General features: G+C 41.8%; 1 protein-coding gene across 2 annotated transcripts in view; it reads right to left on the bottom strand.

Annotated features, from left to right (window-relative positions):
* Positions 1-14480, bottom strand: part of MYO1D (myosin ID) — a 157214-nt gene that overhangs the window by 78892 nt on the left and 63842 nt on the right. For both annotated transcript variants that reach the window (XM_032202841.1, XM_032202842.1), the window contains exon 16: positions 10937-11144. In XM_032202841.1, coding sequence (XP_032058732.1) covers positions 10937-11144 — 208 coding nt within the window. The remainder of the gene's footprint in view (positions 1-10936; positions 11145-14480) is intronic.

Raw genomic sequence — 14480 nt, 5'->3', positions numbered from 1 at the left:
GAGCACAGTCCAAATGCTTCTTAAACTCCAACAAGCTCGGTGCCATGACTACATTCCCGGGGAGCTTGTTCCAGTGCTTAACAACCCTCTTGGTGAAGAACCTCTTCTTGATATCCAGCCTGAACCTCCCCTGCCACAGCTTGACACCATTCCCTCGGATCCAATTGCTGGTCACTAAAGAGAATAGATCGGTGCCTGCCCCTCCACTCTCCCTCATGAGGAAGCCGTAGACTGCAATGAGGTCTCCCCTCAGCCTCCTCTTCTGCAGGCTGAACAGGCCAAGTGACCTCAGCCGCTCCTTGTACATCTTCCCCTCTAGGCCCTTCCCCATCTTAGTAGCCTTTCTCTGGACACTCTCCAACAGTTTTGCGTCCTTTTTGTACTATGGTGCCCAGAACTGCACACAGTACTCGAGGTGAGGCCGCACCAGCGCAGAGTAGAGCGGGACAATCACCTCCCTCGACCAACTAGCAATGCTGTGCTTGATGCACCCCAGGATATGGTTAGCCCTCCAGGCTGCTAGGGCACACTGCTGGCTCATATTAAACTTGCTACGAACCATAACCCCCAGATCCCTCTCTGTGGGGCTGCTCTCCAGCATCTCATTGCCCAGTCTGTACGTATAGCCAGGGCTGCCCCGTCCCAGGAGTAGGACCTGGCACTTACTCTTGTTATACTTCACATTGCTGGTAATTGCCCAGCACTCCAATCTGTCCAGATCTCTCTGCAAGGCCTTTCCACCCTCAAAGAGTCAACAGCTCCTCCCAGTTCCTTGCTGCTTTCCTTTGCCACAGTCCCTTACACCCTTTCAGTTACAACCAGGGAGGCAGAAGTGTTCAGTGGTCATGAAAAACACCAGACCAGGAAATCTTCCTGCACAGCCCTGGGTTCCTGGTGATCCCATCATCACCCTCCTCCCAGTGCTGCAGCTCCTTTGGTAGCTTTGGAAAGTAGGACTTGCATGAAAAGAAACTGAGCATTCATCCAAACCAAGAGTTGTATCTTATCTTATGGGAAGTGCTGAAGTAATTTCTGAAGTATGTTTAATTCACATGGTTTTGATTAAAATTTAATAAATTAAAATTCAAATGAATGAAAAAGGAGATCTAGACATACCTTTAAAAGCAGCTTATAAACTCTGTGCATTTACACCAAAGTTTCCAAGATTAAATAAAGCTACTACAGATTAAGACCATCATCTTAACAGAAAAAATGATGCATCAAACCAAGTATCATAGGCTCATCTGCAGATTGCAGACTGCTTCCAGGCTCAGAATTTTCCATTAAAAAAAAAAAAAAGGAAAACAATTAAATAGGCCATGCAGAACACAGGGAAAACTATCAGACCAGACAGGGTGGGTCCAGCATGCTGAGAATGCTTCACTTATATTTCTTCCATGGAAAAAAGGATAATCTAGATTTGACCTAGGCACTGCCATCTCTGCAAATATAGGAAAAAAAAACACACAGCATGCAATCTAAACACACAAGCAAGCAAATAAATGCCCAGAATTCAGAAACTAAGCCAAGCTTGTCTAAATTAAACACTGATGCTATATTTTGGAGCAGTGTTGCAACTAACTAAACCTTGGAAAACTATTTCATGCTTGCTCTAACACAGCACACCTCCTCCCACTGGGCCTCCTTCGCACTAGCCTGAACTGTTTCGTGATCAATATTTCATGCTGCCCTAGCACAAGCTGCCCTCCAGGCATCCAAACTGAAAAGAATAAAACAAAACCTAGCTAGAAATTCACACAGACATGAACCTTTCTGCATAGCTTTAAAGGATCTCAAACAGGAAAGGTTATTAAATATTTAAGTCAATAGTGCAGCACAGACCCTGCATGCAGTTCCGCCACAAGGTCCTCTGAGGCATGGCAGTTTGAATAAATGCTCAAATCAGAAGCAAGCTTTAATTATACTATTCCTGATTGCTTTTGAAAGGGGTCATCTCCTTGCAGAGCACAGATATGATGGAATGGCTAATATACACACCCAGCACCCACCGGGTACTTGCGTACACCACAATTTGTGATCTGCATTTTCACGATGCAAGTAAATTCAAATCCCATAGGAGGTTTGAGGCAAATGTTTTTAAATCAAAGCATCCCCATTCTCATAGATCACATTACAGAGCATATAAACAGCAAGTGGGAAGAGCTGCTTAATTTACTAAATGCTATTTTCTCTTTTCACATGAGTCAGCTGAACAATGCTCATTCTATTGCTCTGCTTAATAGAAACAATATCCCACTAGGAAGAAAAGAGAGAAGGGTCACACTCAGATTAATTAGATTGTACTAACAAGACTGTGTCCAGCAATAAATATAAAAAATATCAGAGGAACAGTGTTATAAGCAAGTAGCACATGTGAGACATGCATACAGATGAAACGAGGAGCACTGACAACAGGTTTGGGTTTCTTTTGAAGCTCAGCAATGCTGCTCAGCAATGACTGCAGCAAATGCCACGCTGCTGTGCCCACCTTCCTTTGAGGCCCAGCCTGAACCCCAGGCTGTGGTGGTTTTTCAGCCTGAAAGCTTCCAGAAGCCTCCTTGCCATTCTACTTGTAAGTGCTTGCTGCGTCCACCTGGTGTCCTTTGCAGTGGTCCTGCCACGGTGACAAAGCACACCCTGTTTCTCCTTACTTGTCACGCTCTCCTTCCTCTGGTACTGACCAGGGAAGGAAAACGTTGGGAGAGCAGAGATCTTTTCTAAGAACAAAGAGAACTGCCAAAGCTCCTGTGTTAGCGAAGCACAGAAGCTTGCAATCACCAGGAAAATGTTGCTGTCATTAGAGGACAGCAGCAACCTTCTCTTGTCCCTTCAAGGCAGAGTTTTTCACACTGAAGATAGCAAAATACAGGTCATTTAATGACTTTTCATGATTTTTTGGGGGGTAAGAACTTCAAGAGCAGCCAAAAGCACAGAGCCTCTAAACATGGAGAAGTTAGAACGCCTTTCTGTGGGAAAAGATGACTGAGGGGATGTAACAGATGTGCACAGAACCACAGGACAAACTATTCACTCATCCCATCAGTGCAGCAGTTAGCGGATATGAAGTGAAACTGTGAGATGCAAGGACCAGAAGAAAGCAAGACAGCTCTCCCCATGCGATGATTAGATGAGCTTGCCAAAGACAACTACAAAACCTAAAAGCTGGTGGCACTTGTTTGACGACAAGTTCAGGGAAGAGAAATCCACTGTGTGTTACTAAATTAAAAACAAACGCATCCAGCTTAGGTCGTTCCAAGTCCAAATGGCTGAAAGAAGTGGGAAAGCATTAAGGAGAGGTACAACAAGCACTTTAGCCCGGTTACTGTTCTCCTGAGGCATTTGCTTGCAGTCCCTCTTGGAGACATGACTGTACTCCAGAGGGACTTTCCCTCTGATGCCACACAGCAGCTGCTACAGTTTAAAACCCACATCCATTCAGTGAAGCGGCTGAGAATTATGCTCTATGTTTCTGAGGTTGTGACAGCACTGCTCTGTTAACAAGCCTTCCCAGAACAAAGAGCAGACACAGGCAAAATGGAGTCATACAGACCTAGCAAATTTGACTTACCTTTGTCTAAAGGACAGGAATGCCATTAAAACATGCATCTCTGCTAGAGAGGACAGTATTAATCATGGTGAAAAGAATAATTACAGAGACACTTCAGTAAACACAGCTCTACCACCATATGCTCGTTTTTGCCCCAAAGTCCCATAGCCAATGTGAATAGCTCACCACCCATCCCCATGAAAATGCGGTAAACTCCCTCAGACAAACCGTGATTTATACTGCAGTGTCCTATTATGGAAGAAGATATACACAGAAATTGTGCATCTTTACCTTATTATAGGCACAGTTCACATGATACTGGTATTTTTACTACTGTTAAATTAAGATATTTTCTAAGTTCAGTTTACTAAATGCTATTTGGGCTCGCTTGCACTTTAATCAAGTACACCACACTGGCACTATTTTTTATAGTTTAAACAAGGCTTAAAGACATGTTGAGGTGCAGATCAGCACCTTGTCAAAAATGAAAAGTTGAGGCACAACAGAAAATGACTCCCTTCCACAACAACAACAACAAAGCATCAGTGGCAATGGTTGCAGACTCTGGTCTTCCAAATTTGTGATATACATAAATGAGCATGAAAAAAACACGAAAACAAAAAACGCGAAAGGGCAGGGTTAGAATGTGAAATGCTCGATTTGCAAGATCGGGACCATAATATATTTGCTTAATAAACAAAGGACTGCAGAGGTGTTTGCTCAAAGAAATCTATTCAAAAGGAAGGAAAAAGCCCTGTCTGAGTGAGACTGACGTTCCAGAGGGCCACAGAGATCCAGCAACCCCCACCTCCTCTGATCCATCATTGCAATCAAGATCTTTCTTATCCTGACATGGGAAAGTAAAACCCCAAAAAGCAGGCTGGAGGCAGCAGTCAGAATCATTCACACTTAAGTGCAGACTGCAGTTGGCTTTGCAGCAGTCATTAGCAGTCATTTAGGAGAACATACAAGCAGCACTGCAAACAGCAGAAGACCAAGATCAAGGGTTTACAGAATGATGCAGCTACCTGCTCTACAGCTGGGCGCTGTGCTTCTCATTCAGCTCACTGAAGTAGTTCATGCACTCACCAATGTGTTCTCTGTGATGCTGCCAATACACTCAGGGAAGGCTTTTTATTTATTATTTATTTTACTCGCCCCCGTCTGCCCCTGATGCAGGGAAGTTTGGAAGTTGTATGGTGACCCTAGCAGCCATGAAGCTCAAGGTCTCAAAGCTTAGGCAGCTGCCCAATGATCCATATGTTGCTGAGCCATATTTTTAAATACTGATACATATACCCAATATCCTCTCTGCTCCCTTGCTAAACAATAAATGGATATTTACATTTATTTAGATTAAAGCATTTTTTTTCCCCACAGCATTTCTTGGGCAAGGAAAAAGATGGTAAGCAGGTATTCAGGTGCCCCATTGCACCTGCTGCTGACAGGGTAGGATCCTGTAACTCTTCCCCTCTCTGCTTTCCCCAGCAGGCATGCCCCTGACCTCATTTTTTGCCAGCACAGATGTTCATCTGAAGGACAGTGAGCTGGTTGTGGAGCTCAACAACCAACAGAAAACACACCCTTGACATTTTTTTTGTGTATGTGTTATTTATTTATGGCGGGGGGGGGGGAGAGGTGGTGGGATTTTCTTTCTCTTTTTTTTTTTTTTGTTGTTTTGCTTTGTTCTATTTGAGTCTGAGATGCCTCCATGCATTCACTGGTTGCAGACAAGCAATGTAGTGCAAAGGAGGCACAGAGCATGGGAGAAGTACTCGGATCAGCCAGCTAAGAGATCAGCTTGGCCATACTGGCACATGGCACTGTCAGCACAGCAGAGATACCCAGTCCTTCATCTTGGTCCTTCACAGCACCCACATGCTCCTCCTCTGGATGCACATTAAGCATCTTCTTTCACAGCTTCTCCCCACCAAAGCCTCTCTGGATCAAAGTCCCCAACCATGGCACAAATCCACAGGTATATACCTATTTCCACTTAGATTCAAAACTTCACATACACTTTCCCTCAAGATGGTAAATGCTGACTCTGGATGGCAAATGTGCTACATCACCTTTTATTTGGGTCACTGCACAGAAGCCCTCATCAGATTACCACTGCCAATCCATAATCTGACGTGAAAATGCCTTCTTTGTCGAGTGAAAGCTTCCCTTTGTGGTTAACGTTTCCTAGCAAACTGTGCTTCGTGGACTCATGGGGATGGAGAAGAAAGGGAAGGTGTGACATTAAATTTCAGCAAATCAGCCACGGCTCCTTCCTGCTTCTCCGCACCAATGGCAGCTGCAGGGATGGGGCCGTGGGTGCCCGCAGTGAAGCGGCTGTCCTGCTGCACGGCCTCCCCGGTGTGCTTATATCCTAAGCACGCAGCAGAGCCAGGAGCCTCCTGACCAGCAGTGTTTTCCTCCTGCTTCAAGAAGGTGACCATGCACAAGGATTTGTGCCCGGGTAGGTGCTGGGCTGTAGCACAAGAACAATTCTCGCTTCCTCTGCATTAAGCAGTAAAGATTTAGTGAAGTGATTATCATATGCAGCTGTACTGGCCTGATAAAATTACACCGAAATAGTGCACTAAATTATATTGACAAGATACATCATCTTTGCATACTGCACGTGCTGGCTGGCTGGGCTCTCTTCTTAAACAAAGCACTGTTTTACAAAGCTAATGAATATGTGGGAACGTTTCCAAGGGCAGAAAAGCAACTGAGTTTTATGGCAGCTTTTTTTTTGTTTTTAATATTTTTATTAGTAACATTAAAGCCGCCCCATTTGCATTCATGAAGACAATCATAGATGGCAAGACCACAGGTATAGTAACTAAACTCAAATGCGTCACATAAAAAGAATTTATGTTTGCATCTAGTGCTTCTAAAATGACCATCCGAGTTAACTCGGATAGCAATGCCTCTCCTGCCATATGGGTCTTCTGATACCGGACTGCTCTCACTCGCTAAATTCTGCTGAAGCCAGCAAGTTGCCACAGCTAAATCACATCACATCTGCTTCCTGACTTGGCCTGAAATAAAATTATAGCCTGGAATCCCACTAACATTTTACTACAGAGGAAAAAGGGGAGTTAAAGATAAAGCTTAAGGAGAAGACATTCAGAAGACATAAAACAAAAGAAAGCAAAATTATCTACTTAAACTGGATGGCTGTTTTAATTCAATTTAACCAAACTCATAAGAAGCAAATTCTTATCATTATTAAACAAAGGAACCAGCATTATTTTAAGGGTTAAGGGTTACCCACATGATGAAGCTCTTAAGATAATTACAGAATCTTTCTGAAAGCCTTAGGTTTTATATGGGAGCAATAAACCACATAATATATATAATTAGAAATGACAATGTACATTTAAAACAACCAAGAAACAGAATTGCTATCAGCAGATTCTTCTTTCATTTAAAATCCTTCCTATACAAAGAAAAATGTTATTGGACCCCAGCCTGTGATCGGCTGCTTTTAAAGCTCCACTTTGCATTTCCCCTCAGCTTTTATCACACAAGTGCTTATTGTCACAACACCACATTTTAGCTACAGTTGTCTCTTCCTTTGCTAAATTCAAATTTGAGTAGCTCCAACACAACAGAAAACTCTATGTATATTTTTAATCAAGTTCATCTCTTTCTTTTCAGATTTAATCTTGTGATTCTCAGAATTATCACAGCTTGCCTTACGCAGCCTTTGATGCTTATAGGCAAAAATAAAGTAGGGAAAAAACCATCACAAATTAAATTTTTGTGAGTTTTTCATGAACCACTGAAAGCCAGTTGCAAACAAAAACTAAGATACAGGCAAGATTGCCTTGACGTTTCAGAGCATCAGGAAGGCCTCTTAAAATCCTCAGATTTTATTTGTTATTGTGTTGATTGCTCCTTTTTCAGCACAGCCAGCCTGCAACTGCCCCATCTACTGGTAGCAGAACACAGCTGTTGCAATAACAAGAGTGATAGAGCAGAGAATGAAATCTAACAGTAAGAGAAATACAGAAAATGGAAGAAAAAAGATCATTTTCCAGACAGATTTAACACTGTACCATTACATACCTATAAACATCAACCCAACACCTGCCCTTTTGTGGATGAGCTGTTTAGCACGCTTTTACTGATTTCATTGGAGCTTCTTGTCTTTAGTTGCAAGCTCCAGGACTCTGAACAGCTCTCCACCACTGCGCAAGCACTTTACCACAAGAACATCCAGGAAGCATAAGCAGAAATACAGGTGAACCACAGAAGGGTTAAGCTGCAGAAAGGAGCTGTGGACATCCACTTTTCTTTTTAGTACAAACTTTTCAGTACTTTTAGCACTATCTTTTCCCTGCAAATCTTAATTGGGCAAATTAGAATCTCACTAGAGAAAAAAACAAGATGGTGACTCCATCTGTCCTATTTCAGTATTTTGGGCAGAACAGAAATACACCTCCATAGAGAGTCTTGTCTTAGTCCTGCTGTACTCAGGGAGAGGAAAAAGAAGGAGAGGGAGGTTTGTGGGCCATTGGTCAACGTCCACCAGGAATATACCTTTTGTTACTCTCTTGATTGTCCCAACAAGAGAAAACCCAGAAGCACTACAGTTCTGCTATACATAACCAGCATGTCTGATGTTATACAACACCACTACAGCAAAATCCCTCACAGAGCCAGAGCTGACCCCTTACTCCTCATGGGGTATTTACCTCCTAGAAATCTTTAGCCCTCCAAAGTTGCTGAAGCCAGTCCAGATGACAGCCCAGACTATATAGATAGCATTGAAGTTTGCACCTAGAGAAAACATGAAACGCACAAAACCAGACATGTTGCTGTCAAAACTGTGCCTCTTGCTGTTTAGCAGATTTTATCTGAAGGAAGAGCTTCAGGGCTCACCTTGCAGTGAGACATCATCTGTTTCACAGCACAGATTGGTCTTTTAAATTATTCTTCAGTAACTGCATCTTTCAATTTCAAAAAAGGTCACCTCTCAATTCCTCAGATGTTTAGTATGAAAACTCAGGTCACTTGGGAGCAAGGTGTCCCCCCTGCAGCTTTATTCAACAAGAAAGCCATTAGCCTGCCTCATATCACCATGGGAAGAAAGACAGACTCCAGATCAGTGGCATGACCCAGAGAACTCACTGAATGCCCCAAATAACACCAATGTGCTTGCAAAAGCAGCTGCAGACAGGAAAGCTCCTCCCAAGAAACCAGAGCGAGCACAGCCAAAGAGCAGTCAAATAATCCAGAAAAATCTAACAGAGGTGTATGAAAAGGGCTTAAAGGTCACACACATCAGACACATTTCAATCCAAAAGGAAAACCAGAAAAAGTGTGCTACCATTTCAAGGAAAGACACCTGGAAAATTACAAGCAGTCCAAGAAAGCTGTTGTGAAACTCATCAGCAGGGCAAGGAGAACATTGCTTAAAAACAAACAAACAAACAAACAAAAAAAAACCAAAACACAACACTGACTCACAAAGCTCAGGAACAGGCAGGTCCCTTGTCATTTAAGCAGTCTGAACTTTGAATTTCCAGAAAAACTAATCACATATACATATACAAAACTTACAAAATTCCTTACTAAAGATACACCATGCAATCTGGCACAACAAATACCACCACAGATGCAACCCAGGACTTCCAATTTTCTCCTTCATACTGGTTGAACTCTTTTGCGTTCCAGAAGGTAAATCAGAACAAGCATGTTAATGCAACAAACCTGAGAGTTTCACAAAACCATTAGAGGTTGTAGGTCATAACTTTTTACCTTCAGAGTCTTACTCTTTACCAAAGTGACACAGCCCATCAGATTTAGAAAGTCTGTGTAAACTTAACTGCGTAACTTTAGAGCAGGCTTTTTCTATGTGAAGGTTTTATGCCCATCTATCAGCAGTTTCTATTTCTGACAGGCAAAAGGTGTTTCAGAAGGGGTTTAAGAAACATGTTAAAACCTTGAGCTTACCAGCAATCTCTGTTAGTTAGGACAAAGTCAGTTCTACCATCTCAGTGGCTATAGAAGTCAGCAATCTGCTCTTTTGCCAGACAGATCACATTCACACAGAACACAGTTTTGACTAAGTACTAAAGCCAGTTCTTGTATTTTTTCCCCCTCCAGCGTATGTTGCTTTTGAGGTTACAAAGCCAGCTTCAATGTGTTGTGGTCCCCAAAACCACCTAAATGATTCAGGAGTTTGCCAAGTCACAACAATTCCTATTGTTTAGAAGAATATCTTCATAAGGAAAGTCTGAAAACACGTTTGCCCTGCAGTCACAGAACGTAAAATCATTTATCCTAAGGGTAATGCTAGAAAGAGCTAGAGCTCAATCCCATGTTTGGAAGAGGGAGAAACATGCAGAGATCCTCTTGCACAGTGCCTTAGGTGTCTTACCCTTTGTAATGCTAAGGGCCTTCTGTAAGCAATTATGTAGACTGACTTTCACTCTGCTACCCTTTCACCCAAGTTGCTGTGGCAGTGTTTTCCAGAGCCTCTGCAGCAAATGTTTCCCTTGTTCTTGTGATGTAATTCTGTGGGCTTGCATCTGCAAACCCCAATATTGCTGTTATAGCAGGTTCTCATGGGAAGAAATTGCCACCAATGTGCGAATCAGTCCTTTTCCCCTCATTTTCTATCCTTTGGCTATATTTTTTGATTTACACTGGGAGACTCAATGACATGTATGCACAGAGCTTAATAAACCAATATGCATGAGCATCTGCCCTGATCATTTTCTGCTCAGTTAGCAGTAATGTGATTGTCAGAAAAAAAAAACAAAAAAAAACACAATAGGAAGTTTGAGCTGGCCCTAATGAAAAATATGTAATTATTATGGGAAAAATATGATAAAGGACCGTGTGCTACAAGGACACCAATGGAGGATGCTTATTTGGGGATCCTGTCACTTTTCTTCCTACCTGGCCACTGGGGAGAGTTTTCCCTGTCCTTTTTCTCCCTCTTCCTGCTTTTCTCTGCCCCTGTAAGTTTTATCATTAGAGCTGATGTATGTCATCAGCTATGGATCCACCAATAAACTTTTATGCACATATACCTGTTTCAACATCCTTTATGTAACACTCCTCAACATTTATCTACAAAAGTTCCTTTAAGTGTCTAAGCAGCCTACTTTTACTGAGTAAAAAGTTTTGTTTTGTTTTAAATAGTTTCCAACAATGTTACCAGTTCTCCTGATCACAGTGTATTGTACCACATCAAGATTTTAATGCAGCTACACAGTATTACTAAAAGAGCTTTAAAAAAAAAAAAAAAAGCAGTATTCAAACTGCAACATTCTACAATTTGTAAAGACTTGTCACTTTTGTGAGCTCACTTGCAAAGGAAGTAAAGGTGTTTTAAGGAAGCTGAATTGAGTTTTTTAATGCAGTAAAACTAAGCTTTACCTTCTGTAGGAAGAGGACAATCCTCACGAGCATTTTGGCATGCAGCTCCTCCAAGGTGAACAGTGTTCGAGGTGTACGGATGAATATCTTGGTCTTCCCATAAGCAACGTCATGCTGAAATCCATGACTCTCTATGAGCTTCTTCACAGCATCTTTGTCTGAAGGGAGGTCATGGTTTGGCCAAGTGAATTCTGAGATCATTTTGTACCTGGAATTACAAGGTACAATTTACAAATGTACGCTTGCCATCTGTGTTCTCAAAAAGGCCAACCTTAAGCACATTTTAGAAATAATTCTAATAAAATTATTTGATTACAGGTAGAAGAGCTTTAGACATTTTGTGTAAGAGATGTGACCCTCAAAAGCCGAAGTACATGGAAAGTGAATGTAAGAGGTATGATTTTGAGCCACTGAAATTATTGTGAGGAGCTCACTTCATCAACACAGAACTGATGTGACACAACAAACCACACCACTGTCTTCCTGAAGATTTGGCAGTTCCATTACTCACACCCTCTGCATTTGACTTTTTTTTTATTATTATTATTATTAATTTTCAAGGAAGAAAAGCTTTGGTTTGCTCACATTCTACATCAGAACTCAACTGTAATCAACTACTCAGTCAGACAACCTAGATTTAAAAATTCTGCAAATAATGTTCCTGTTCATTTTTGTAGCCATTTCTAACAAACTTCATTATTTACCAAAGCAGCAGACAGTTGACTGCCATGGTTTGTGCAAACAATAGTACTGCCTGTAATCACTGTTCAACCACTCACTCTAGTTCTTTCTTCCCAAACCTCTTTTCACAACAAGAGAGAGAATGCGGATTGGAACTAAGACAACCATGAATCAAGTACGAAAATAATTTCAAAATACCTGCGCTTTCTAAGATTTACTATCCTTACAAAGTGCTGATTGTGTGAACAGACATTTGTAAAAAGCAACAATGAATTTTCTGCATATAATTTATGGACATAATCAAAAATGCAATAGACATTTTCACTGTTATATTACCCACATTCATGTCCTAAATAAAACATGCATGCAGCAATCTTAACCACTTCTCTATTTAAAAGCCCATGATGCAAGTCAGCCATCAATCTCAATATCTTAGACATTCAGAATTCTCAGCTACTCTTAAACGGCCACAACAACAAACCTTTTTACAAGGGGAGTGGGTGCACTAAAGGACTTGATAAACAGACTAAAATAAGCCTGGATGAAAATACCACACTGTCGCTTTCATTCATCAAATTAGCCTTTCTGAATAAGCTTTTGAAGAGGGGAAAAAATGCGTGTGCGCACAGCATCTAAGCAGGGCACGCTATCAGCATGAGGGCTGCAGCACACGGAACAGAGATCATTGATAAATAAAAAGGGCATATAAAAAACTTCAGACTCAACAGAAGATTCTGCATTTATACTTGGCTGGCAAAAGCATTCCCACTCTCAAAAGCACATGCACATAGGACATGAAATATTTCACACTGGTTTCTCTTTCCTGGTCTCATCAGGACAACATTCCTACAATAATTAATTAACTGGAAAATCTTCCACCTCAAAACACTTACATTAGGGAAAAAAAAAAAAAAGAAAAAAAGACAATCAGGATGGCACTGCTAACCCACACTTTATTAAACAGGTCTGCTCAGCTGATGGGGACAGAAAAAACAGGGAGAGACGTCAGGGAACTGGAAATATGCCCAACCAAAGGAAAAAAAAATAATTCTCTTCCTACTTCACAACAAAAATAGGGCTGTCTCATTTAAAGACATCCCAAGACAATGGGACCGTGAGTGGGGGGATTGGCGGTGGAGTTCAGCACAGTGCTTTTGTTCCTGCCAGGCCTATGCAGTGCCACCAGTCCCTTCCCCTGAGCGTGGCCTGGCTGCCGCAGCAAGGCAAAATCTTGACCTCGCTGCTAATTATAGTGAGGCAGAACCCAGAATAAAGCTGCTCACTGACACCACAACCCTTCCCCTCTCCTTTTGCCTGAAGATCTTGACAGCTTTCAAGGTTACTTTTACAGTAAACATCCATTTCTCCTTCCCTGCTTAGCTGCAGAAACAGCCAGCATGCACGAGGCTGCTACTAGAGCTTAGGATTCACACACAGCTCTCCTAAAAACAAGATGTTTATGAGCCACTCGAGTACAAAGCTTTGCTGAAATATATTTAGTCTGCACGTGAAGCAGGGTCGTTCTCTTCTCCCACTACTGTGCAGTTGATGGGTATCTGGGTGCTGTTTTCACGCTATGTATAACACTACCTGCAAGCAGGCACGTGGATGCCTTAATGGTCTGAGTGTTGGGCTACACTCGCATGTGCCCGCAGATTCTTCCCCTACCTCACCCCCCCCACCATTCTGAAACCCACTCAGCAATCAGCAATTTTTTGACAATAAATATAGACTAAAGCACAAAAAAAAAAAAAAAAAGTATCACTGCTGTTTAAGACAGGTGGTCCTGGCGTGCATTTCACACAATTAGATGTAGTTACCAAGTGACAGCACATCTCTTGGTGCAACCAAAAAGTATGGAGATCTTACTTTCTACAAATTGGCAGGGGCAGACTAGTTTGCACAGAGCTCAACTAAGAATTCTCTTAATTTCAAGGAAATGTTGGAAAGGACATTCTTTAATGGTCTTAATTGTGCTTCACGTCATTTCCTTCCCCTCTTACTCTAGATCTGTCTTCAAAAGAGCCCCATGTGCAGGGCAAGAATCCAGAGCTGAAGGGCTTGGAGTCTCCCTCATGCTGTCTCCCAGTAAGTCTGTTAAAAAGGAAAGGAACAGAAGTGCCTTGCGATCCCTGTTCAAAAGCCATTCCAAAAATGTGCAGCTTGTATACAAGTCATATCTCCTAGCCCTTTTAAGAGGGGCAAGTCTCACTCAAAAACAAGGAACAAAGAATTCTGCCTCAACAAAAGCAAAACAAAAACAACATCCAGGCCAGAAGTTTGTTGTTGTTGTTTTTTAATTTAGAAAAGTCAATGTAGACTGGACTCAGAGAAATAATGGGGTATGCAAATACAGTGTCTGATATCTTACACTTTAGATGTTTAATCCTACTCCTGGGTTCAGCAGAACAAATGTTGCAGTAGCCTGAAAGCTGTACCAGTTGCCATGTGCTAATTTGGTTTACTGGCTGTAAACAGCACTTCTGTTTTTAAGATTACAGGAGCTCATCAAATGTTCTTTAAAAGCAAAGCAGCTGTTTATATTAATAGTCATTACACAAATTTAAAGAGTAGGTTGTAATAAATTCCACACGTGAGGGCAGAAGCAAGCACTAACCACTGCATAATGTTTAAGAGAACTGATAAACAAGACTGCAGGCTGTGTTTGATAAGTCATGCCCTTTCGTTCTATGTCAGGTACTGTGAAACACCCAGGAAAATCTCCACTGTGAACAGCAAAATATGTTTCAAGATCACTTTGCTTCCAACATGCAACATCTCACCTGCCTAGTTGTTTTTTTTCTTCTTTTTTCCTTCTCTCAGGGACTTTTCCTCACTTGACTCAACAAAAGTAAAAATCAAC

This window comes from Aythya fuligula, chromosome 24, assembly GCF_009819795.1.
Source record: "Aythya fuligula isolate bAytFul2 chromosome 24, bAytFul2.pri, whole genome shotgun sequence".
Lineage (NCBI taxonomy): Eukaryota > Metazoa > Chordata > Aves > Anseriformes > Anatidae > Aythya > Aythya fuligula.
This window is presented reverse-complemented; position numbering and strand designations above follow the sequence as displayed.